General features: G+C 44.4%; 1 protein-coding gene across 2 annotated transcripts in view; it reads right to left on the minus strand.

Annotated features, from left to right (window-relative positions):
• Positions 1-19,844, minus strand: part of neto1l (neuropilin (NRP) and tolloid (TLL)-like 1, like) — a 188,783-nt gene extending 168,939 nt beyond the window's left edge. The window contains exons 1-4 of one of the 2 annotated variants that reach the window (XM_041862197.2): positions 18,837-19,844; positions 18,169-18,222; positions 16,506-16,640; positions 8,663-8,911 (exon numbers count right to left, since the gene is read on the minus strand). In XM_041862197.2, the coding sequence (XP_041718131.1) occupies positions 8,663-8,911; positions 16,506-16,640; positions 18,169-18,222; positions 18,837-18,864 (466 nt within the window). In that variant the 5' untranslated portion in view covers positions 18,865-19,844. The remainder of the gene's footprint in view (positions 1-8,662; positions 8,912-16,505; positions 16,641-18,168; positions 18,223-18,836) is intronic. The other variant, XM_041862198.2, reaches the window with a different exon arrangement.
• Positions 19,845-26,601: the final 6,757 nt, after the last annotated feature.

Genomic DNA, 26,601 nt, shown 5'->3' on the forward strand with positions numbered 1-26,601 from the left:
GCCATACCTATCTATGGGTAACAGGGTTGACATGTTATGCTCGACCCGCTCAGTTTTCCACCACAAAACACCAGAAAATGGCAAAAAAGAGTAGAACCAGCACACCTGCTATTACACTATGATTTGACATTTAGATGTTCAATGTTTCTTTTGAAACAATTTTTTTAAAGGAATAGTTTCACCATATTAAAACAAGAGTTCAGTTCACGTAATAGGGTTGACCTTAAAATGAGGCAAAGACATTAATCAAATCAAATCTAATTGTATTCGTCACATGCGCCAAATACAACAGGTGTAGACCTTACCGTGAAATGTTTACTTACAAGCCCTTAACAAACAATGCAGAGTTTTTTTTTAAGTAAGTAAGAAAATATTTGCAAAAAAACGAACAAATTATAAACTCACGTTTTTTAAAAGTAATCGGTACCGAGTCAATGTGCGGGGGTACAGGTTAGTCGAGGTAATTGAGGTAATATGTACATGTAGATATGAGTAAAGTGACTACGAATAGATAATAAACAGTGAGTAGCAGCAGCGTAAAAAAGGGGGTCAATGCAAATATTCCGGGTAGCCATTTGATTAACTGTTTAGCAGTCATGGCTTTATGGGTAGAAGCTGTTAAGGATACTTTTGGACCTAGACTTGGCGCTCTGGTACCGCTTGCCATGCGGTAGCAGAGAGAACAGTCTTTGACTTGGGTGGCTGGAGTCTTTGACAATGTTTAGGGCCTTCTTCTGACATCACCTGGTATAGAGGTCCCGGATGGCAGGAAGCTTGGCCCCAGTGATGTACTGGGCCGTACGCACTACCCTCTGTAGTGCCTTGCGGTCGGATGCCGAGCAGTTGCCATACCAAACGGTGATGCAACCAGTCAGGATTTTTTATGTTTTTATTTAACCTTTATTTAACCAGGTAAGCCAGTTGAGAACAAGTTCTCATCTACAACTGCGACCTGGCCAAGATAAAGCAAAGCAGTGCGATAAAAACAACAACACAGAGTTACATATGGGGTAAACAAAACATAAAGTCAATAACACAATAGAAAATCTATATATAGTACAGTGTGTGCAAATGTAGTAAGTTATGGAGGTAAGGCAATAAATAGGCCATAGCGCAGAATAATTACAATTTAGTATTAACACTGGAATGATATGTGCAGAAGATGATGTGCAAATAGAGATACTGGGGTGCAAATGAGCAAAATAAATAACAATATGGGGATGAGGTAGTTCGGTGGGCTAATTACAGATGGGCTGTGTACAGGTGCAGTGATCGGTAAGCTGCTCTGACAACTGATGCTTAAAGTTAGTGAGGGAGATAAGAGTCTCCAGCTTCAGAGATTTTTGCAGTTCGTTCCAGTCATTGGCAGCAGAGAACTGGAAGGAATGGCGGCCAAAGGAGGTGTTGGCTTTGGGGATGACCAGTGAGATATACCTGCTGGAGCTCATCCTACGGGTGGGGGTTGCTATGGTGACCAATGAGCTAAGATAAGGCGGGGATTTGCCTAGCAGTGATTTATAGATGACCTGGAGCCAATGGGTTTGGCGACGAATATGTAGTGAGGGCCAGCCAACGAGAGCGTACAGGTCACAATGGTAGGTAGTATATGGGGCTTTGGTGACAAAACGGATGGCACTGTGATAGACTACATCCAATTTGCTGAGTAGAGTGTTGGAGGCTCTCGATGGTGCAGCTGTATAACTTTTTGAGGATCTGAGGACAAATGCCAAATCTTTTCAGTCTCCTGAGGGGGAATACGTGTTGTCGTGCCCTCTTCACAACTGTTTTAGTGTGTTTGGACCATGATAGTTTGTTAGTGATGAGGACACCAAGGAACTTGAAGCTCTCGACCCGCTCCACTACAGCCCCGTCGAAATGAATCACTAATAACATGTAATAAATAATAATATTCAGAAATGTTGTTGTCAAACAACAAAATAACTAGGGCTTTCCAATGATGGTGAAAACTTGTTGGGGAAAAATTTTGGGGTTAAGTGGTTTAAAATGTTCCTAGAAGTCAGAGAGTGCACAGAGGGACATGTGAAAATGCTGAATTTTAGGATTTTATTCATATAAATAAATCTGATTTATTGAATTCTCCATGTGGTCTATATTAAAGGGCACTTCATTTAATATAACAGGCTTTTAAAATTCAATATTGGTGCACAATTTCTATTTAAAATATAAAAGGGACGCAAAAGGCACTCTTTTTGTAGAACACTTGTATGAACACTACAGCTAAGCAGCTACTGTAACTTTGTGACAGTTGCTATGAAACCATTGCCACTTAATAAAGCATACATAGACAAACAGTTGGATAGATGAACTGAAATAAAATATGACATATTTCACAGTGTTATTTTGTACTGCAAAAACAACGCTACACTACCCACAAATCCCCCTCCTCCTAATTGTCCCGAAGACCACACTACAGCTACATCTATATTTCATTCCCAAATTCTGCCACGGAGCTACAAGAGAGATTTCACTTGGCATCCAGCAAAGCAGTTGAAAAGCTAAAAAGGCCACATGAGATGTTTTTCTTCTCTGTGTGGAACAGTATTCAGCAGCCGTTGGATCCAGACTAGCAGCAGTCCGGGGGATTTCAGGGCTGCCTCTCTCTCTGCTTTACCAACGGCACCCATCTTCAAACACACACTGATCACAGTAAGATGAGTGTGTGAGGAGTGTGTGAGGGAGGGAAGTGTGTGAAGAAGAGAGGTAGTGGTTTTATTTTCCCAGCGAGGGCTTGCTGTCGAGCAACACCACTTAATCTTTGGTAGCACAGGGGGGAAGTCCTTCGACTTCAGGCGAACCTCTTTTGGATTGCAGTTTGTTTTACTGCCTGTGTCAAGTGCTCTTTCATATTACCATCAGCAGTTACTGTAAGGTTAGAGTGGAGGGTAACAACAGTGTTCCTTACTGCAGTGCCACAGAGATACAACCCATTCTGCACACTCCTATTCAATATAAAACTAAAGTTATGTCTAAGGTTAGGGAGCACTGCCAGGTCGTGACGGACATCTTTCAGAGTGAAGAGTGTACAGTGCAGGCGGGGGTGACCGCAGCACTGCCTGAACAGAATAGGAAGGGGATTTATGAGGGTTTGTGGTTTGGGGAGCTGTGGCTGTATTTGAAATGGGCAGGCTGGGCAACCACAAGTCGTCCTTGGGAGAAGGAAGAAGGGAGGAAGGAACAGACTGGAGTTCACTGGCTCCAGAGAATATTTAAATATAGAGATATTTTTAGAGATAAATATGTAGAGATATTTGCTGACTTGTATCAGAAAAGATCGTCAAACTGTAGCCTATAAGAAGTGAATACAGCACTATCATTGCCACACTTTTATTTTCAATATGTGTACGGTTACTCTACCATTTGGCTGATGTGCTCTCCACATAGCTGTTTCCACAAACTATTCCCTAATCCACATAGCTGTTTCCACAAACTATTCCCTAATCCACATAGCTGTTTCCACAAACTATTCCCTAATCCACATAGGTGTTTCCACAAACTATTCCCTAATCTACATAGCTGTTTCCACAAACTATTCCCTAATTCACATAGCTGTTTCCACAAACTATTCCCTAATCCACATATCTGTTTCCACAAACTATTCCCTAATCCACATAGCTGTTTCCACAAACTATTCCATAATCCAAATAGCTGTTTCAACAAACTATTCCCTAATCCACATATCTGTTTCCACAAACTATTCCCTAATCCACATAGCTGTTTCCACAAACTATTCCCTAATCCACATAGCTGTTTCCACAAACTATTCCCTAATCCACATAGCTGTTTCCACAAACTATTCCCTAATCACTTCTACAGTTATAATTCAGACAGCATCTCTTGCTGATGATGCACTTGATAGTGTGATTGGAATGGAATGACAGTGAGTGTGTTACTGCACCTGTAGATTAAGTTTGGCACCTTGTGTATGTCAGAACCTAGCATGACTAGATTCCAGATACTTCCACCTCTACCTTAGTCTCCTCCCTCCAACCTCACCGGCTGCTGTATCAGTGTTAGTCATCACTGTAGTAATTCTGTAAACTCCCAAAACATGCTTTGAAGTATTTCCTATGCTTTTGTCAAATCGTATTAATGTTTGATTGCTGCCGTCTAGGTTTATTTTTTTATGGGATCACCTGTATAAATAAAGGAGCAAAAGTGGAATGAGTTTAAATCTACACCAAAAGCCACAACATACTATGAATAATTGCTGTTACATTGATTACAATAGTCAATAGTGATACAGTATTATACAGTATACAGTACATCCAGTCCTAGTCCTCTGCTCTACAGTATGAAGGCTGGGAGGGTGGCTGATCTCATAAAGGCTGTTATATCTTTCATTTCCAGGTGATTGACAAAATGGAGCGGGACAGGAAGACACGGTGAGTGGAAAAACCTGTGATTCATCACATTTGATTTATGTTCACTCTTCTCTTGTCTTCTCCCCTCCTCTCCTCTTATCCCCATCTCCACTCTCCTCAGGGCACTTTAAATGAATGAAAAGCGAGGGAGAAGACAAGGTGAGTAAAATGGGTAGAACGTTTCTCTCTCTCCTCCTCCTCCTTCGCTCCCCTTGCTTTTCATTCATCTTGAGTAGCCCAGTGTGAATTAGCATGTGCTAGCAGCATTAGCCAGGCAGAGGCAGATGTGAACCTCTCTCCACACAGCCAGATTTTGGAGCATAAAATTGAGTGAATTCAATCCTTTTATCATCTTTAATTATGTAAATCATGTGCCACAGATATTTATTGTCAAGACAGGGGGAGCCATGTTATTTATTTATTTGTATCTCCCTCAGCAATCAGAAAAGAGGCTTCACCAGTAGACAGCAGTTTTTCAAAGATAACCACAATATTCTATTGAGAAAACATACACACTTCATCAACCTGACTCTAACTGGACAATACCACTTTCCCCCCCTATCTTCACCCACCGTTTCACATGACCTCACTCACTCACTCTGTCTTACTTATTTTACTGTATGGGTTCAATTGTCAATAGCAACCCACTAAAATACCTTGTCACATACAGAGCAGCAATCCCATTCCTTCTTCACCCCATTAAATCTAGTCTATCCATCTAGGATAAATTATCAATGTATTTGGGTGTATGGGAAAGCCTTGTGTGTGGTGAAAAGAGGTATGTGTGGAGAAAAATGTATATACAGTATATGAGGGTAAGGGATGGAAAAGGGGCTTTGTTCAAAATTATAATAGAGGGGAGTTATAGCACCACAATCCCCACATTCTCCAGGCAAAGCCTGTTAACAGTTCCATTAGATGTATCAATGCGTATCCACTGTCCCACAGCCCAGCCAATTTATAAACTTAATCTTCCCTGGAAAAAAAGTGTCTAGACAATATTTCCACATGCTAATAGGCTAGCATTTGGTTTGTCTAAACCTTCCTGTTTGCCTCTCGACCTGTGGAACAATGTTGCAGTTTATTTTTTTGCGATCTTCACCGTGCCATGCACATGAATGTGACGAGACTGATCACTTCTCTGAGCAAGGAAAAATCATTTATCAGGATTATTCTAATGGATATATCCAAAGAAATGGCAATAGAAACAAAGGCACATAGTTTGCTGTCATTTCAGCTGTTGATGTGATTGTGTGTTAGCTTTAGTTGGCTAGCTAGCAAAGTAGAAGTAGCTAGCCTGCATAGCTAAATGCCAATGATTTGTTTAGCATAGCAACCATTGCAAATAGAATGGATAGAATGAATTACCAGCCCATTGGGCTAGCAATTTCAGAAACTCAGAACTAACGACTGGCTTTTGCCGGGACTATTTAGTATGGTGGAAGGATGAAATAAAACAAATTTACTCAATATAGTAACGTTTTTAATGAAAACATGTCGTTAATCTTTTTTAATATGTTGGCGCCCGTTTTATAAAAGCAATAAGGCCCTCGAACCTGGGAATTATTGAGAATAACACCCTCCTAAGGGCTGTTACCCCGGCCCTTGGCTTCACTTCGGGCCTAAGAGCAGCCCTAGCAGGGAGTTATTCACACGATAATTCCCGGGTTCTCATGCCTTTTTGCTTAAGTAAAACAGCATCCAAGGACGATGTTGTAGGTCAATGGCAATGAAAAATGTCAAGAGGTTTATGGCAATGTATTTTGTGGAGGTAAAGAGGGATATATACAGAATGTGGGATGCTCAATGATTTTTCCCCTATGGAACATGATTCTGCAGGTCAGTCGTTCAAAGCTGTGATGGTGGTGTTAAAATTATCCAACATATCACGCTGCTTCGGGCAGTATTCCCTTCAACCCTCGACAACACACAAAATAAGTTGACAGTGTTATTAAACCCTGACGCAGCCAAGGGTATACACCATACAGCCTATAGGAGACCAGAGGGGATTTCAAATCATTGTTTGGCTTCGAAAGGTTGTAGTAAATCCACGCACTGCTCAATTAATGGGAAACCAGCCCGAAGGTGATGCAAATGAAGAGAGTCAAGGCTTCTCGCGGCACGCGGAGGGAGGTAATTGGGAAGATTGTGTTCGACAGTACAGATTAGCCTGTCACGCTACTTCACCTTCCCTCTGCTCCCCCCCTTCCTGTACCCCTGTAAACAACACAGAGAACTCTGATTGAAAGCTATCAAACTAAATCTCCACGCCGCCAGTTATATACAGTGGGGAAAAAAAGTATTTAGTCAGCCACCAATTGTGCAAGTTCTCCCACTTAAAAAGATGAGAGAGGCCTGTAATTTTCATCATAGGTACACGTCAACTATGACAGACAAAATGAGAAAAAAAATCCAGAAAATCACATTGTAGGATTTTTAATGAATTTATTGCAAATTATGGTGGAAAATAAGTATTTGGTCAATAACAAAAGTTTCTCAATACTTTGTTATATACCCTTTGTTGGCAATGACACAGGTCAAACGTTTTCTGTAACTCTTCACAAGGTTTTCACACACTGTTGCTGGTATTTTGGCCCATTCTTTCATGCAGATCTCCTCTAGAGCAGTGATGTTTTGGGGCTGTCGCTGGGCAACACGGACTTTCAACTCCCTCCAAAGATTTTCTATGGGGTTGAGATCTGGAGACTGGCTAGGCCACTCCAGGACCTTGAAATGCTTCTTACGAAGCCACTCCTTCGTTGCCCAGGCGGTGTATTTGGGATCATTGTCATGCTGAAAGACCCAGCCACGTTTCATCATCAATGCCCTTGCTGATGGAAGGAGGTTTTCACTCAAAATCTCACAAAACATGGCCCCATTCATTCTTTCTTTACACGGATCAGTCGTCCTGGTCCCTTTGCAGAAAAACAGCCCCAAAGCATGATGTTTCCACCCCCATGCTTCACAGTAGGTATGGTGTTCTTTGGATGGAACTCAGCATTCTTTGTCCTCCAAACACGACGAGTTGAGTTTTTACCAAAAAGTTATATTTTGGTTTCATCTGACCATATGACATTCTCCCAATCCTCTTCTGGATCATCCAAATGCACTCTAGCAAACTTCAGACGGGCCTGGACATGTACTGGCTTAAGCAGGGGGACACGTCTGCCACTGCAGGATTTGAGTCCCTGGCGGCGTAGTGTGTTACTGATGGTAGGCTTTGTTACTTTGGTCCCAGCTCTCTGCCGGTCATTCACTAGGTCCCCCCGTGTGGTTCTGGGATTTTTGCTCACCGTTCTTGTGATCATTTTGACCCCACGGGGTGAGATCTTGCGTGGAGCCCCAGATCGAGGGAGATTATCAGTGGTCTTGTATGTCTTCCATTTCCTAATAATTGCTCCCACAGTTGATTTCTTCAAACCAAGCTGCTTACCTATTGCAGATTCAGTCTTCCCAGCCTGGTGCAGGTCTACAATTCTGTTTCTGGTGTCCTTTGACAGCTCTTTGGTCTTGGCCATAGTGGAGTTTGGAGTGTGACTGTTTGAGGTTGTGGACAGGTGTCTTTTATACTGATAACAAGTTCAAACAGGTGCCATTAATACTGGTAACGAGTGGAGGACTGAGGAGCCTCTTAAATAAGAAGTTACAGGTCTGTGAGAGCCAGAAATCTTGCTTGTTTGTAGGTGACCAAATACTTATTTTCCACCATAATTTGCAAATAAATTCATTAAAAATCATACAATGTGATTTTCTGGATTTTTTTTTCTCAATTTGTCTGTCATAGTTGACGTGTACCTATGATGAAAATTACAGGCCTCTCTCATCTTTTTAAGTGGGAGAACTTGCACAATTGGTGGCTGACTAAATACTTGTTTTCCCCACTGTATATGTTACTACAGCAACAAATATCGTTAGCCTGCCTGCATGCCACCATGGCTGGAGGCTAGGAGCTGATAGCATACTTTGTGTGCCAAGGAAATATATGGTGCTGCTTAGCAGAGAGGGTGCGAACAGACTGTTGATGAAGTTTCTGTGAGCCAGTTTTTGCATTGAACTCCAGGGCCCGTATCCACAAAGAGTCTCAGAGTAGGAGTGCTGATCTAGGATCTGTCCAAATAATCTTATTCATTATGATCTAAAAGCACTCCTACCCTGAGACACTTTGTGGATGCGGGCCCTGAACTAGCCTCTTTGTAGTGTCAACACTATCCTGCTGTTGCAATTGGGCATTTTGTGATTGCCTAGCTCAGGTAGTGTGGATACTTTGTATCGATTGTTACCTGCAGTGAAGTTGTAGTTGGCTGAAAATCCAATCGCCTCCAGTTCGCCGTCAGAAACAAATTTTATCCAGAGGTAACGTCCGCTGCTCCTGATGAAGGGAGGGATGGTCTGGCCACAGTAGCGCCCGATTATTGGGGAGAAGCCAAAGGGGCCATCTCGCACCTCAATGTTGTCAAATTTACATTCCCATGAAGGCTCTATAGAATACCTCTCATCAAAGAACAGAACAATACACAGCCTCGGAGGAGCTGGAGGAGACAAAGAGAGTAGATAACACAGATAAATATAATGCTCATGCTATATATAAAGTATAAGTGTAGCATATTACACAATGCAGTACGTCTATAAGGCATTTAAGGCAAAACATAGAGAACATGTGAAGTGCAATTAAGATGAGGCTTTCTTATGGTAAATGCCCATGTTAGGGGTTTATTCATTTTGAGTCATTTTGCAATGCAATTGAAATAGATACTCACTGTAAGTTGTCTTAAATTAATTAACTACTATGTGGCTTAGATGAGTGATTTACTAAGAAAATCTGAATCCTAGAATCCCTGTGTTTTATTAATTTATTGGTGAAGGATTTTCCAAGTATTTCAAGCAACTACATCATACAGTTATATGAATATAACTTCTGTTCCCTGAAGGAGGGAACGAGGCATAACATAGTATGGGGAGTCAACGACCAATCATACTCACCTGAAGAAAACTGAAATCACGCCCAACGGGCCAATGGATACCGAGCCAAAACTCGGAAGTCCCGCCTTCCTGGCTATGACACCGGGACTCAAATTCATTTCCTCAGTTCAGTACCGCTCTTCAGCGAGCCCAAACCCCTTGACGGTGTGGGGATAAAATATGTTATACCTCGTTCCCTCTTTCAGGGAACAGTAGTTATATTCATAACTGTATGTTCCCTTTCATTCGGTCACTGTGTATAATATACTATGGGGACATACAATCACGCCCCAAGCCAGCTCAGAAGGTACCAAACCAGGATGCCCACGCTAGCCCAAGCACAGACAGGTTCCACTGGCTCCAAAAAGGGGTTACAGAAGCCACCTTTTCCCCTAATACTTAGCCGAGAAGCCTGAACTGTCAGAGCCTCATGAGGACTGAACTGTCAGAGCCCTACAGTATATAGGGAACCAGAACATGCTGCAACTTGGCTATGCGCACTGACACGCTGCCACTGCAGCCCAAGTCCATAGACCCCACGGTTCCAAGAAAAATACTTAGCTTGTGAGCCTGAAATGTCAGAACTCGTACAAGGAACCGCAAGACCAAAACAACAGAACACCTGTCGTGACTTGGTAAAACGCACACGCTCTCTGCATAGCATCGATCAGAGTCGATGAACCAGGAAACCTGCAGTAACCTGGAAACTGTGTACTCGCATGCTGCCATGGCAGCCCAAGGCTCAAACCCACAGGGAACTGTGGTAACCACCCTGGGAGTAGTTACATCCAAGCGATAAAACCTCACAAAGGTATGTGGGGAACGCCAACTGGTTGCAGCACAGATATCACCAATCGTCATGCCTCTGAACAATACCCAAGAAGCCGCCACACCCCTAGTGAAGTGAGCATGCACACCGGTAGGCAACCCTTGTCCTTTGCTGTCATATGCCAGGGAGAAAGACACTGCTTAGAAAGCACCTTACCCCGAGCTCGATTAGTAAAACAGACAAAAAGCTGGTCACAAACAGGGATTTCCTTCGTCCTATCCATATACGTGCGGAAAGTGCGAACCGGACACAAGCCATGCAACCTCTGTTGATCACCAGAAGCAAACGGAGGAGGTGAGAAAGGGAACAGCTCGAAAGCCAGGGACCTGTAAGATATAGGCATAACCTTGGGAGCAAAAGCTGCATTAGGGCATAACAAAACAGGGAGGGTGTACTGATAGCGCGCAGAGATCTCCAACGTGCTTGGCTGACACCAAGGCCATGAGCAGGGCAGTCTTGTAGGAAAAGACCATCAGGTGTACACCAATGGCTCAAACGGAGTCTCAGACAGAGCATCCAGGACCAAAGCCAGGTCGGTGCCAGAGGCTTAGACACTGGTCTGAGCCAACACACGCCTTTCAGGAACCGCACCACCAGAGGATGAAACCCCGGTGTAGAGCCGTCAATCCCTACATGACACGCCGAGATGGCAGCCATATAAACCTTCAATGTCGCAAAAGAAAGGCCCTGCTCAAAAAGCTCTTGCAGGAACATCAAAATGTCCACCAAAGAGACGAAACTCCTTTAACCTGACACCAACTGCGTGCCACTTATATGTATATTTCATAGAGGGTGCACGCGCCAACTGTATAGTTGTAATCCCGTTCAAGAGTAAACTCCTAGCCGTTAAATTCAACCTTTTAGGGGCCAAACCCACAGATCCTTTAACTGCGGTCGTGCGTGCCAAACTCTCCCATGCACCTGGGGTAATAGTGATGGATATTTTTTAGTGGACTATGAGATAAAACTGGGTTAATCACGAACATAGAGTTAGAATTCTTTGTTGCTGGGCCAGGAACTTAATTGGGTAATTTCACTGTGTGTGTGTGGGTAAAGTGGGAATCTGACCTAGGGTCGAATTGCTCACTCTTACTTAAATCCATGGCTGTCCTACTTTATCAGAGAGACTGAAACCAGACTGTGGCCTTTTGCCTCTCTCCTCAAACAAAGTGGAAGGAGCGGCCAGGGTTGGACAGAGTTCAGGCTAAACCTTTGTCTCTCCTGGGGTATCTTCTTGATTGATTACAGCATGATGGGGTGAGGTTTTGTGTACGTTTGAAAGATTTAAGTATGGACCTGTCATGTCCAACAATCAGTCTTCAGATCAAGCCCAGGAGAGCCGGGGTTGAACAGAGTTTAAACTAAACATGAGTGTTTTTGCAAGATAAGGGACTGATTGATTGTATTACTATTGATTCTGAACTGAATGAAAGTTGAATTTAGCCACCATCATAGACAAAGGAAGTGGGCGGAGCGATAAAGAGCGGGAAACTGAAGAGGGAGGGATTTTAAGCGAGGGTGTGTGTGAAGGAGACTATATAGCTAGGGCAGAGAGAGAGAGAGGGGGCCGAATCTGAAGATTGGCCTGGCTTTGTTGAAATTGTAATAGAGTCATTCTTGATTCCACAAAAACTATGGAAGGACTTTGATTTTTAATAAAGTATAGTGGTTATTGTCCACTACAATAGATCCCGATGACACAGAACCATCCACGGGTCCCTGCCCAACAAGCAGATGATCTCCGGGAACCAGGGTTGTCTGGGCCAACGGGGAGCCACCAGAATCAACAACAAACCCTCCTGACGGACTGTCCCCAACAGATGAAAACGAGCGTTTTCTCTCGATGCGTAAAGTTCTACGTTGGCCCTTCCGAACCGGTCCAACCACCGAGGGGTGCAGTCTCCACTCTGTAGCAATAGGACCCTTCCTGGAAAGTAGATCCTCACCCACTTTGAGAGATCGGTAAGATACGTCACCTTGAGCGACAGGAAATGCGCACGGCTCCATACGAGCTGATAACGGGACAGGTTTAGGAGAGAGAGAGACCGCACACTATGTCCTGCCACTAATGTCCTGCTTGTCGGACCTTCCCAACACATGCTGGCCCTCCAACATCGGAAGGAAATGCCTCAGTGCTGGCAAAACAGTCAGTAGCTCTTGGTAATTGATATGCAGCACCCTTTGCGCTGTTGACCAAATCCATCTTTCCAAGTAGCCCACACACAGAGCTCCCCATGCCAGTAAGGATGTGTCTATCATGATCACTCTGCGGGACACAACCTGGCCCATAAGAACCCCCTGCAACAGCAGTCGTGGGTCGCTCCAAGGAGTCAATGCCCTAAGGCACGATGGGGATACCTTGAGCAACCGACGGCAGGGGCAAGATACATTCAGACGTGTAGCAAATACCCAGCCCTGAAACAGACGCATCAACAGAAGAAGCACCACAGCTATTATAGAGGCCATCAGACCCAATAACTGCAGGCACAAGCGTAAAAGCACCAAATGCCCCAGCTAAAACTGTGCCAGACAGAGCCGGAATGTGACCCTCCTCTGTTGGGACAAAACCGCATGATTCAGAACCGAGTCCAGAATGAGACACAGAAATTGAATGCACTGAGTCGGAGTCAAACAACTTTACTTGTGATTCACTATGAACCCCAGAGACTGAATATGGGAAACCAGCGTGTCAGTGTGGCGCTCCACCTGTTCCCTCGAATCCGCTATGATCAGACAATCGTCCAGATAGGCCAATACTCTGATCCCCTGGCACCACACCGGTGCCAAAGCCGCCTCCACCACCATAGAAAAGGTGAGTGGCGAAAGAAAGAGGCCGATAGGCAGGACCGGAAACTCGTAGGCCACACCCTCGAAATGAAATCTCAGAAATTTACTGTGGGGAGGATGTACAGCCACTCATGGAAATACGCATCCTTTAGATCTATGGACGTGAACCAATTGATGGGACGCACCGACTGCAATAGCCGGCAAAGTGTGAGCATTTTGAACTTGCAAACCTTGAGGTGCTTGTTTAAAACACACAACTCCAGGATGGGATGCACTTTTCCATCTCTCTTGGGAACTAAGAAGTACTGCCTATACCAACCGCTCTGTTCTTCTTACATGGGGACCACCCGAATAGCCTGCTTTTGAAGGAGAGAGGAAATCTCCTCTCTCAAGACAGGCGCTAGGACTTCAAGGACTATTGACGTAATGAGGCCACGAAAAGCAGGCGGAGGTACAGCGAACTGCAGACTGTACACCCTTGTCACCGTCCTCATCACGCATGGTGAAACTGCTCATGCCCGCGGAGCATGCTGCCAGTCTTCCATTCATTATCTCCTGAAGGGGCAGAGGGCCACCCTGAGGACTGGGATAAAAACAATTTTGTCATGCTTGTTTTCATATCCGTCACTCTTGAAAACTGTGTGTCTGAATGTGGGGAAGGAACTGTGTTTATTATGTCCACACCTGAATGATACCGCACTCTTGATACCCCTGAACACGAGGAACCTTGGGTAGAAACAATGTGTTATTGTGGTACCGCTGTTCTGATACCCGGCTCACACCGGGGTCGGGGACTTTGGCAACCAGTAACTTGCCCCCATTGACCGAGCCTCTTGGGAGCACTGTTGCCACAGTAAATACTTGGGAAGGTGGGCCCTGAGAACACACCCTCTCCCTCGGCCTCCAGCTAGGGTCGCCTGGTCTGCTTCTTCCATGCCACAGAAGAATCTGGTTTCACCCCACTCTCCTTCAACTCAGCACAGCGTCTGTGCCAAGAAAGGGCCTGGACCCTTTCTTTCACACCTCAGGACCTGCCGTGCTGCCCGTCCGAAGGATTTTCGTGGGAAAAGGACCTGTAGAGCTGCGTCCTGTTTTTGTTTCTCCTTGAAATGGGCCTGCAAGGACTCCATAGCCAAGCCAAACAACCTTGTTGGCAAAACTGGCTCATCCAAATACATCTGCCTGTCCCTCTCAGGAATCCGGGACAACGTCAACCAGGATAGTACAGCGGGACAGACGCAGCACAAAATCAGCCATAGCACGGATTTCGTCAAGAAGCACTGAAACCGGTTTCCCCGCCTCCACGGTCTTATTCAGCTCCTGCAGCAAATTGATATGATACATCTGCAGCATTGTGGCCACATTCAATGACCGGGATGCCACAACCTCAGGCTGGTACACTTTGTCCAGCTGATCCACGAGAACCGGCACTGTTTATTTGGAAGCACCATGCTAGGATTAGCCCCCTTGTTAACCTCTGGAGCTAAGTAACTCACCAGCTTTTCATCCATTGGTGGTGTGCAAATGAGCCCTGCCTCCTCCATACCCTCTACATTCATGAACTCTTCATAACCTGGTAGCACCAGCCTAGCTGAATGAGGAGAATCCCAGGTCGCCTTTAGCTCATAGGCAAAATCTTTAAACAGGGGTAAGCGACGCTTCACCTGGCAGGGATAGGAGGTAAATACCTTCCCCCAAACCTGGAGGAATTCTGCTGCAGGGTAGAAGACGGTCAATCCACCCCCAGGTGATCTTCCGCCCTACGACACAGCTCCATCAAAGGTGCATTAACCACCAATGGTTCACTCTCCCCCACTGAATCCAAAGCCGGGGCTTTAGGCTGCTCCGGACTGATGTCATCCCATTCACACTCTGAAAACCCTCCAGAGCCAATCAGGGATAGTATATCATCCCCGGAATACAGACCATGAACACTGCCAGAGAAACCGGAATGAGCCTCACTCAGCTGGGATGACACCCCTATCAACTCCAACCACCATTGCTGCTCTCTCCCGGCCTCAGACAACCCCATTCCCAATGTCTTTTCACCGGAAGACCCTTTGCCAGCAGCCCCAATATTTCTCACAAAGTCAGCCTGACACCTAATGGAAGTTGAACCCAGCCGGAGACAATGGTCACACAAACTGGTCTGAGCCAAAGCCTCTTGAGTGTGTTTTCACCCAAGGCAAACAGGACAGCACTCGTGAGTATCTTTAATATGCCCTAGGGCACGGTCGGAGGTTCAAACTTGGCTGGTTAGCCTTTTTGAACTTACTCTTACCACTGGCCATCTTACTCAAGCAAGGAAGCACTGGCTACACAAGCAGAGCAGAAAGTAGTGGATTTTTAGCAAACACAAATCCTACCAAGCAAGGAAGTATTAGCTACACAAGTAGAGCAGAAAATAGTTAGCTTTTAGCAAACTCAAAAACCGATACCAAGACCCAAAACTCGCAACATCTAGGGGGACGAGTACTCTCTCCCCACTAACAGACACCTAAGGTGGAGTCAAATCTCGTAGTCTTCGTGTGCTTGAAAAGTTTGTAAATTGCATGACATGTTCTTCCTTCAGGCGAGCTGAAGAGCGAAGAATTTTGCAAATGAATGTGAGGCCCGGTTTTATAGCCAGGAAGGTGGGGCTTCTGAGGGCGGGCTCGGCATCCATTGGCCAGTTGGGCGTGATTTCTGTGTTCTTCAGGTGAATATGATTGGTCGTTGATTCCCCATGGTATGCTATACAGAGTGACCGACTGAAAGGGAACCTTATATTTCTATCTTAATTATCAGTAGGCTATTGGTAAAGTCCAGTAGCCACGTTCGACCATCTTGATCTCACAAGCTTACATTCGGTCAGGTCAGGATGGTGGATCGGGCTAAAAGTCTGGCCCGTCATCCACATTTCATCTATAAATCCAGTTCAAACCATAACCCAGATGATACTGTTGTAGCTAGTATAGTTCCTCCAGTCCAGTAATAGAATCTCTCTGTATAGATGATCTTTCATGTATTCATTTAGTTAATATCATTAGGGCCATAACCTAATCTCCTCCACTGATTAATCAAATATCAACCTCCCAGAACATAAATTAAAACGACTGAGATTGCAACTCGTTGTCTGATTTCATTACCATCATCAGACAAACATCAGCAGCACAGCAACTAAACTGGCCAAGCCCATCAGTTATTACTGTGAACACATATATCAATATCTGGTCGAGATTTCTCTCTGAAACATGAAGAGATACATCCATCCACAGAGCAACTTGAGCCCATCCATATTCACTGAAGCCTGAAGTAGACAGCGAGGAGATAAACAGACAGATCGTTTTAATTTCTCACCTGGATCTAAGATGATAAAGATGTGAGGACTATCATATGTTACATGCTGTAAGATCAAGGTTCCTGAAACACTATATAAGAGTCTGTATTCCTTATTCATGGTGGTCTATTCAAACATTCCGTATTTGTTTGGAGAATGTCAACCCATGATCTGAACAGAAAACATAAATGGCTTTATAATTATGTTAGTTACTGTGAAAGCTATTCACCTTCAATAATGTAAACACACTCTACTTCTGGGGGGTATTTGCTGGGGTAGTTGGGAGATGTGAACAGTCCCCCGTCTCCTTCTTTCACCCAGGTGCCACATTGTCCTGCAGGCTTCACTCCTGAATTGTTTTTCACTGAAAAAAACAGTAGCAGAGTGAATTGTATTATATAGATATATAGATAGATAGATAGATAGATAGATAGATAGATAGATAGATAGATAGATAGATAGATAGATAGAGAGAGAGAGAGAGAGAGAGAGAGAGAGAGAGAGAGAGAGAGAGAGAGAGAGAGAGAGAGAGAGAGAGAGAGAGAGAGAGAGAGAGAGAGAGAGAGAGAGAGAGAGAGAGAGAGAAAGAAAGAAAGAAAGAAAGAAAGAAAGAGAGCAGAGAGAAAGAAAGAAAGAAAGAAAGAAAGAAAGAAAGAAGAAGAGAGAGAGAGAGAGAGAGAGAGAGAGAGAGAGAGAGAGAGAGAGAGAGAGAGAGAGAGAGAGAGAGAGAGAGAGAGAGAGAGAGAGAGAGAGAGAGAGAGAGAGAGAGAGAGAGAGAGAGAGAGAGTTACAGTCAGGTCCAAAATTATTGGCACCTTTGATAAAGATGAGCAAAAAAGACTGTATAAAATAAATAATACAAATACTGAGCTATATTGTATGCTCCAAAAAATCTGAAAATTATATTATTTTATACTAATGCAATAGCTCAGAGAAAGATTTTGTTTAACAATTCATATTTTTTTCTCTCAAAAAGATAGCGGTCAAAATTATTGACAGCCCTGTTTTCAACACCTTTCAATCCCTCACCTTGCGAGGATAACCGCACTGAGCCTTTTTCTAAAATGTTTTATGAGAGTAGAGAACACATTGGGAGGGATCTTAGACCATTCCTCCATACAGACTTTTTCCAGATCCTTGATATCTTTCGTCTGCGGTTATGTACTGCCCTATTCAATTCAAACCACAGGTTTTTAATTGATTTTGTGGTCACTTAACCATTTCTTTGTGGATTTTGATGTGTGCTTGGGGTTCTTGTCTTGCTGTAAGATCCACTTGCGGCCAAGTTTCATTAAATTTTACCCAGTACCAGGTCATTTTTTCCAAAAACCTGGTTGCCCCTTGGCCACAGGTGGATCTTCCAGCAAGACAATAACTCCAACCACACATCAAACTCCACAAATAAATGGTCAATTTATCACAAAATCAGCATTTTGCAATGGCCATCTCAGTCTCCGGACTTGGACATCATTGAAAAGCTGTGGTTTGAATTGAAGAGGGCGGTCTTTAAAAGCAGACGAAGGATATCAAGGATCTGGAAATATTATGTATGGAGGAATGGTCTAAGATCCCTCCCAATGTGCTCTCCAATCTCATAAAACACTTTAGAAAAAGGCTCAGTGCAGTTATCCTCGGAAGGTGAGGTATTGAAAACAGGGGTGCCAATAATTTTGACCCCTATCTTTTTGAGAGAAAAAATATTATTTGCTAAACAAAATCTCTTTCTCTGAGCAATTGGATTAGTATAAAATAATTTAATTTTCATATTTTTATGAGAATACAATTTAGCTCAGTATTTGTATTATTTATTTATACAGTATTTTTTGCTAATCTTTATCAGGGGTGTCAATAATTATGGACCTGACTGTATGCAATGATAGAATGCATTTTACCTGCTTCCTTCTTTGTTGCCCCAGACAACCCAAGTATGAGTAGACTTGCAACAACTGCAACAAGAGACAAATACATTTCGGTAGTATATCCCGCCTAGGGTAAAATAGGCCTACTCTGAAGATATCAAAATACAAGGATATGGGCCATTTAACAAAAAAAATAGTGTACCATTAAATCAATCCAATCTCAAATTAGATTAATTTGAAAACATTTAAATCCCTAAAGTTTCTCAACTTTTTTAATAGAATTGGATGCGCAATGAACAGGCACACCTAATCTACCTTTTACACTGTATCATACATCAGACCTCGGGCAACACATAACTGGGCTTTTACGCACTATTCATCATACAAATGGAAAAAGTGTAGGTTATACATGCAGTCTTCAGGCTAAATACTATACTGTATCCATCCGCATGCAATGCTATGTAAAAGTAGCCTACACATACGGTTTGAAAAGGTAGGCTATATACTATAGAAATTGTCAATGGGTATGAGTGCATGGATATCAAATTCGTTACACATCTCCCGCTATATGGGGACTGACAACTATAGGCAACCACAATGGTACGTCAATTCATAAACTCATGAACATTGGGCTACTCAATTAAGGTTTTGTGGTATAGGCGCAAGGCAGTAAATTCTGTTCAATAGAAGTGATGACTTACCGTGAAGGAGGCTGTGCCCATGTACCATGTCTGTACCTTTCACAAGGGGCTTCAAGCTCAACTAATTCCATTTAGATTAAGGAATACTTCAAGAGGAAACGATTGAGATTTAAGGGAATTGCGAAATGGACAGCGTACCGCAATACCATTCCACCTTTCCTAAAATTAAATTAAAATACAATTGATAACCCGGCAAATGTCTTCACTATAATTTCTTGAATGAGAAGATGAAAATTCCAGAGAGAGAAAAATCGCAACTACTAGTCACCAGTTTCATATAAAACCAAAAGCAAGTCTAAACATTCGCCCGATTTCCATCCAAACGTTTCCAGAACCTTTTGGTGCTTCTGATGCACTGACTGGATTAATAGGTCCGTCATCGGCCTTTCCTGATCGCTCCACCTTTACAATTTTCCGATGAAACAGATTTAGGGAGAAAAGGGAGCTTTGGTTATTCTTCTTCAATCCTTTTATCTGGAAACAAAAATCCTAGTGACGCGTGGGTATCCATGCCCCTAAGCGCATTCTCCGAATTGTTTTCACTGAGATGTGTAAAACCCCGGCAATCAAGTTCGATAGCAAAAGTCGCAACGTGAAGAAGAATTGTCTTTATCTCATCCTTTCTTCCTCTATTCCCTCAAGCGATGGAGAGTGTTCGTAGAGCATTCTCCATTCTTCTCTGGCGACTGGCTGGTCTCTCTCTCTCTCTCTCTCTCTCTCTCTCTCCCTACACCCACCAAGAGTTAATGCATATTGTCGCCCTCCTCCAACCGTTGGTCATCCATTCATTACTACAACTACTGGGCTAACCTATAAACCACCCTAATTATAATTGGACCACACTCATACAACCATACGAAAACTACTTTGTTTCACGAAAATAATCAAACTTCCCCGATATAAGCGCCAAGGTGGAGTAGAAAAAAAGTACCGGGAGAAGGTGGTGGGTGGGTGTTTCTTTAAGATGCTCTCTCTCTCTGCAAGCAGACTGCAGAATCCAACACCTCAGTCCGCAGGGCACTGAGCGAAAATGTAAAAGGTAAGCAGAAAAACGCACATTGCGAGAGGAAATGGAAGAAACAAGCAAAGCAGATAGATGCCAGGATTAGATGCCAGGATACTGTAGACTATATCAGCAACACCTGCAGCATGGAATAGATGGAGGGGCAATCTGCCCCGTCGCCGAACATGGCGAGGTCGAGGTTGGGTGGGATAGAAAGTAACGATGCATGCAGACACAAGGCTAGGCTACATCAACTATGAGGGTTTTTGAACGAATATGTCGATTTTTTCCCCCATGTTCCATTCATAGTTAAATCATGCCTCGGATTGTGCAGTTAATCATCATCACTGCGTATTTCCAGTGCCTCTATCATAAATCAAATAGCTCACATGAAAAATGTATGTAGGGCTATAAGTGCATGTACAGAAATATCTTCCCCACGAAAAGGCCAAATGTGCCATACTTTTCCCAATGTCTGCAGGGAGAGTAAAGCCTTGGCTAGGCAACTCCTATGTGTATCTCCTTGCTGTGTTGTGGGTAGCCTAGAAAGACATCAATCATTGCTAATTATGATAGAGCTAAAAACAAGATCATTTTCCATACAAGATTTTGCTGTTGATTAAACCTGTTTTCTATGAACAATACCCATCTTTGCCCAGCCTTTCCAATTAACTGCATGAATGCCTCCTCCCCCTCTCATCTCTGCATGGCATGACAACAACAGATCAACAGAGGTCAATAAAGTTGCCAAGGGCCTGGTTTCCCAAAAGCATCTTAAAGAGCGACTGCCTTTAAAAAGCAACAAGTCTCTTTGAAAACGGCCTACGTGGCATTGATATGAGTCAGAAACAGTTATTCTGGTGTCAAAATTGACTACAAAGTGTAAATAGGATCATTTTGGTCACCCGACTTTGTTTTCCATCTTTACTAACGACATGCCACTGGATCTGGAGAAGGTCTGTATGGAGGAGTGGGCCAAAATCCCTGCTGCAGTGTGTGCAAACCTGGTCAAGACCTACAGGAAACGTATAAATCTCTGTAATTGCAAACAAAGGTTTCTGTACCAAATATTAAGTTCTGCTTTTCTGATGTATCAAATACTTATGTCATGCAATAAAATGCAAATTAATTACTTAAAAATCATACAATGTGATTTTCTGGATTTTTGTCTCACAGTTGAAGTGTACCTATGATAAAAATTACAGACCTCTACATGCTTTGTAAGTAGGAAAACCTGCAAAATCGGCAGTGTATCAAATACTTGTTCTCCCCACTGTATGTGGTAGTAGAGTAGGGGCCTGAGGGCACACACTTAATATGTTGTGAAATCTGTTGTGAATGTATTGTATTGTTAAAAAAAGAAATGTATAACTGCCTTAATTTTGTTTGACCCCAGGAAGAGTAGCTGCTGCCTTGGTAGCTGCTAATGGGGATCCATAATACATACAAATACAAACACATCAGACAACACGTTGCAAATTTTTTTTACTTGACAAATACTGCACCAAACACCTTCGTTAGATGTAGAATTGCGTAATTAAAACAACCTCACAACATCCAAATTAATTACAGATCTTTTGAGTTATTTTAGATTCATTCTGGGGATTTTGAGGAAGTGAAATAGGCTTCTGCGTCTACAGTGCCTCATGGGGGACAAACATCATTAACCAAATGTGGAATCGGCCAGGAAACACACCTCCAAGACTGAAACGTAATTTTTCGAATGAGCAACAGAAAAACACGTGCCAATCGCAGTGTTCAGTGGCTCTGTAAGGTTAAGCATCGTTAGAACATTTGTAAGAAAAACAGTCTTTATTAATGTTGCACTTGAAATCGCTGGTAATATAACTCCTGCCTCAGACCACTCGTAGAACAGCTAAGTGCGTCGTTAGATCACGTTTGCCCTTCAGCGTCACTTTACACACAGAAAATTACACATTTCACAAACAGATACACTACATGGCCAAAAATATGTGGACAACCCTTCAAATTAGTGGATTCAGTTATTTCAGCCACACCCGTTGCTGACAGGTGTATAAAATCGAGCACACAGCAATTAAATCTCATTGGCATTAGAATGGCCCATACTAAAGACCTCAGTGACTTTCAACGTGGCGCTGTCATAGGATGCCACCTTTTCAATAAGTCAGTTCATCAAATTTCTGCCCTGCTAGAGCTGCCCCGGTCAAGTTTAAGTCCTGTTATTGTGAAGTGGAAACATCTAGGAGCAACAACAACTCAGCCGCAAAGTGGTAGGCCACACAAGCTCACAGAATGGGACTTCCGAATGCTGAAGCGCATAGCTCGTAAAAATCGTCTGTCCTCGGTTGCAACACTCACTACCGAGTTCCAAACTGCCTCTGGAAGCAACGTCAGCACAAGAATGGTTCATCAGGAGCTTCATGAAATGGGTTTCCATGGCCGAGCAGCCGCACACAAGCCTAAGATCACCATGCGCAATGCCAAGAGTTGGCTGGAGTGGTGTAAAGCTCGCCGCCATTGGACTCTGGAGCAGTGGAAACATGTTCTCTGGAGTGATGAATCACGCTTCACCATCTGTCAGTCCGACGGACGAATCTGGGTTTGGCAGATGCCAGGAGAACACTACCTGCCCGAATGCATAGTGCCAACTATAAAGTTTGGTGGAGGAGGAATAATGGTCTGGGGATGTTTTTCATGGTTCGGGCTAGGACCCTTAGTTCCAGTGAAGGGAAATATTAACGCTACAGCATACAATGACATTCTAGATGATTCTGTGCTTCCAACTTGGTGGCAACAGTTTGGGGAAGGCCCTTTCCTGTTTCAGCATGACATTGCACACATACCGTGCACAAAGTGAGATCCATACAGAAATGGTTTGTCGAGATCGGTGTGGAAGAATTTGACTGGCCTACACAGAGCCCTGACCTCAACCCCATCGAACACCTTCGGGATGATTTGGAACACCGACTACGAGCCAGGCCTAATCGCCGTCCTCACTAAAGCGCTTGTGGCTGAATGGAAGCAAGTTCCCGCAGCAATGTTCCAACATCTAGTGGAAAGCCTTCCCAGAAGAGTGGAGGCTGTTATAGCAGCAAAGGGGGGACCAATTCCATATTAATGCCCATGATTGTAGAATGAGATGTTCAACGAGCAGGTGTCCACATACTTATGGCCACATAGTGTAGCTAGTTTGTTGAGGAAAAATGTACTTACTATGACTGAGATATGTGGTTCTCCCACCTAGCCAACTGTAAGTCACTCTGGATAAGAGCATCTGCTAAATTACTCAAAAGTAAAATCTACTCTAAACATAGAATGAAGATGTCTCTCTGTGACCCCGAAAACTTCATAGTTGAAAATAAATAGCTTAAAAAGTTTGCAATGTTATAAACAAGCAAAGCAAGTATACAAATATGTTTTATGATACATCACTTTCATGTATGTGCAATTGATAGACCTACCTAGTATTAAGCCATCTGAGCCGCTTCAATATTCGTATCTATAAGGCCTATAGGCTATAGGCTACTATTGTCTAAAAGCTGACGCATTTCACTGTAGCCTAACCAATAACCTAAAGGTCAACATATTAGGTCTATGGCAACATCGCTTAACTTGCTATGTCATGTTTAATTATTTTAATTATTTATTATTGAATTGTAGAATATCTGTAGGCCTACTTGAAGCCAATCAGGCTACAATGATTTGGTGAGCAATTACGAAAACCATTGTCTTCGTATCCTATTTTTAGTTCACGTAGATATTTTCTATAGCGAATGAGGGAACGAGCAACTTTGATTTTGGATTTATTCATTCTTGCTCACAGTTTACACAAACTGAAGAAATGCAGAATATACATAATCAAACATTGCATGCAAAATAGCACGAGAAAGCGCTTAGAATTCATAACACATGGCAAACATAATACAAACAGTTAAATACATAATAGGGTACTGTCACGTTCGTTGTATAAAGGATCGGACCAAGGTGCAGCGTGGTATGCGTACATAGTCGTTTATTTTAATATAACAAAATCCAACAGAACGTGAAGTTCAAGTGGCTAAACATCAAACAAGCCAAACAGAAACAAGATCCCACAACCAAGGTAGGCAACATGGCTGCCTAAGTATGATCCCCAATCAGAGACAATGACCGACAGCTGCCTCTGATTGGGAACCACACCCGGCCAACATAGAAATATATACATTTGATTTCACACCCCGACCAACCCAACTAGAGATCTCAATGTCAGGGCGTGACAGTCCGGGTGGGCATCTAGCCTCGGTGGCGGCTCCGGCTCCGGCTTCGGACGTGACGTAGGCAGTAAACTCTTCTCCCATCCTGCCTCCCCTTTGCATGCCCGGTCCGGTCTGGACCCCGGCGCGATGCTCCCCCTCTCAGTCCTCCCACAATGCACCAAGCCCTGTCTGGACCCTGGTGTGGGAGCCCTCGACCCTGGAGAGGGGCTGACGTTTGGCTCTGGCTCGGACCTTGGTGAAGCGGATGGCTCCGGCATGGGGGAAGAGCAGATAACCGGAGCTGGACTTGACACCGGTGGAGCGGACTGCTCCAGCACAGAAGTGGAGCCGCTGACCGGAGCTGAACTGGACCCCGGTGGAGCGGACTGCTCTGGCACCGGACTGGACCAGCTGACCGGAGCTGGACTGGGCATCGGTGGAGCGGACTGCTCTGGCACTGGAGTGGAGCAGAGGACCCTCGCTGGAGGTTGGGTGCGTGGCGCTGGAACAGGCCGTACCACTGGTCTGGTGCGAGGAGCAGGCACGGGAGGCATTGTGTGGTGTTTTGGGAAACGGGTGTGACATCTTCGGCCGTTATTATTACGATGCATCGTTAAAACACTCATGAGCCTAAATTCCATCGCCATCGGTAAACCCGGGCCCAGGTCTCTCAGCCTGGCCTCAGAGCCATACGAAACATACTTCCAAGACATATAATACCTACTAATGGTGTATTTACAGTGCATTCGGAAAGTTCAGACCCCTTGACTTTTTCCACATTTTGTTACATTAAAGCCTTATTCTAAAATTGATTAAATTATTTTTTTCTCTCATCAATCTACACACAATACCCCATAATGACAAAGAAAAAACAGGTTTTTAGAAATGTTTGCAAATGTATTACAAATAAAAAACAGAAATACCTTATTTACATAAGTATTCAGACCCTTTGCTATGAGACTCGAAATTGAGCTCAGGTGAATCATTTCTATTGATCATCCTTGAGATGTTTCTACAACTTGATTGGAGTTGTCACGCGTGCTGTAGGTGGGTGTAGTGGTGGAATCCAACGCAGGACACCGAAGTATAGTCCAACAGACTTTAGTAACTCTCCAACAAGGAAATTACGAGAACACTTGCCCGTAGGCGAAATAACGCACGAAGGCGAACAAAACAAATGCGCACTACACAGGTGCGTAAACACTCCACGCAGTGGAGGGAAGCTCAACCTAGCGAAATAGCGAACGTCAGCCCTACACACGACAGACAAAAATCAATAACACACAACACCTGACAAACACAACGAGAACTAAATAGGACACTAATGACACTAAATGAAAACAGGTGTGACAACAATCAGACAAAAGCAAACGAACATGAAACATACAACGGTGGCAGCTAGTATTCCGGAGACAACGAACGCCGAAGCCTGCCCGAACAAGGGAGAGAGGCAGCCTCGGGCCGAAACCGTGACAGTACCCCCTTGACGCGCGGCTCCAGACGTGCGCCGACTCCGGCCTCGGGGGACGACCCGGAGGACGCGGAGCAGGGTGCGTCGGGTGCCCACGATGGAATTCCGTCAGGAGAGACGGGTCCAAAATGTCTCTCCTCGGCACCCAGCACCGCTCCTCCGGACCGTACCCTCCCACTCCACTAGATACTGGAGACCCCCATCCGACGTCTCGAATCCAAGATGGACCTCACGGAGTACGCCGGTGCCCCCTCGATGTCCAATGGGGGCGGAGGAGTCTCCCTGATCTCACTTTCTTGGAGTGGGCCAGCTACCACCGGCCTGAGAAGGGACACATGGAACGAGGGGTTAATACTTTTATATTCAACAGGTAGCTGTAATTTATAACACACCTCGTTCAACCTTCCCAGGACTTTAAATGGCCCTACAAACCGCCGACCCAGTTTCCGACAGGGCAGGCGGAGGGGCAGGTTCCTGGTAGAGAGCCAGACTCGATCACCAGGTGCGTACACCGGTCCCTCACTGCGGTGGAGATCGGCGCTCGCCTTATGACGTCGGAGGGCCCGCTGCAGGTGGACGTGTGCAGCGTTCCATGTCTCCTCCGAGCGCCTCGCCCACTCATCCACCGCAGGAGCCTCGATCTGGCTCTGCTGCCAGGGTGCCAGAACCGGCTGGTAACCCAACACACATTGGAAAGGGGTTAGGTTAGTGGAGGAATGGCGTAGGGAATTCTGGGCCATTTCGGCCCAGGGAACGTACCTTGCCCACTCCTCCGGCCGGTCCTGGCAGTATGTTCTAAGAAACCTGCCCACATCCTGGTTTACACGTTCCACCTGCCCATTACTCTCCGGGTGGTAACCCGAGGTGAGGCTCACCGAGACCCCCAACCGCTCCATAAAGGCCCTCCAGACTCTGGAGGTAAATTGGGGACCTCGATCAGACACAATATCCTCGGGTACCCCGTAGTGCCGGAACACATGGGTGAATAGGGCTCGGCAGTTTGCAGGGGCGGTAGGAAGGCCCGGCATGGGGAGCAAACGACAGGCCTTAGAAAACCGGTCCACAACGACCAGT

The sequence above is a fragment of the Coregonus clupeaformis genome, chromosome 34 (genome assembly GCF_020615455.1).
Source record: "Coregonus clupeaformis isolate EN_2021a chromosome 34, ASM2061545v1, whole genome shotgun sequence".
In the NCBI taxonomy this organism is placed as follows: domain Eukaryota; kingdom Metazoa; phylum Chordata; class Actinopteri; order Salmoniformes; family Salmonidae; genus Coregonus; species Coregonus clupeaformis.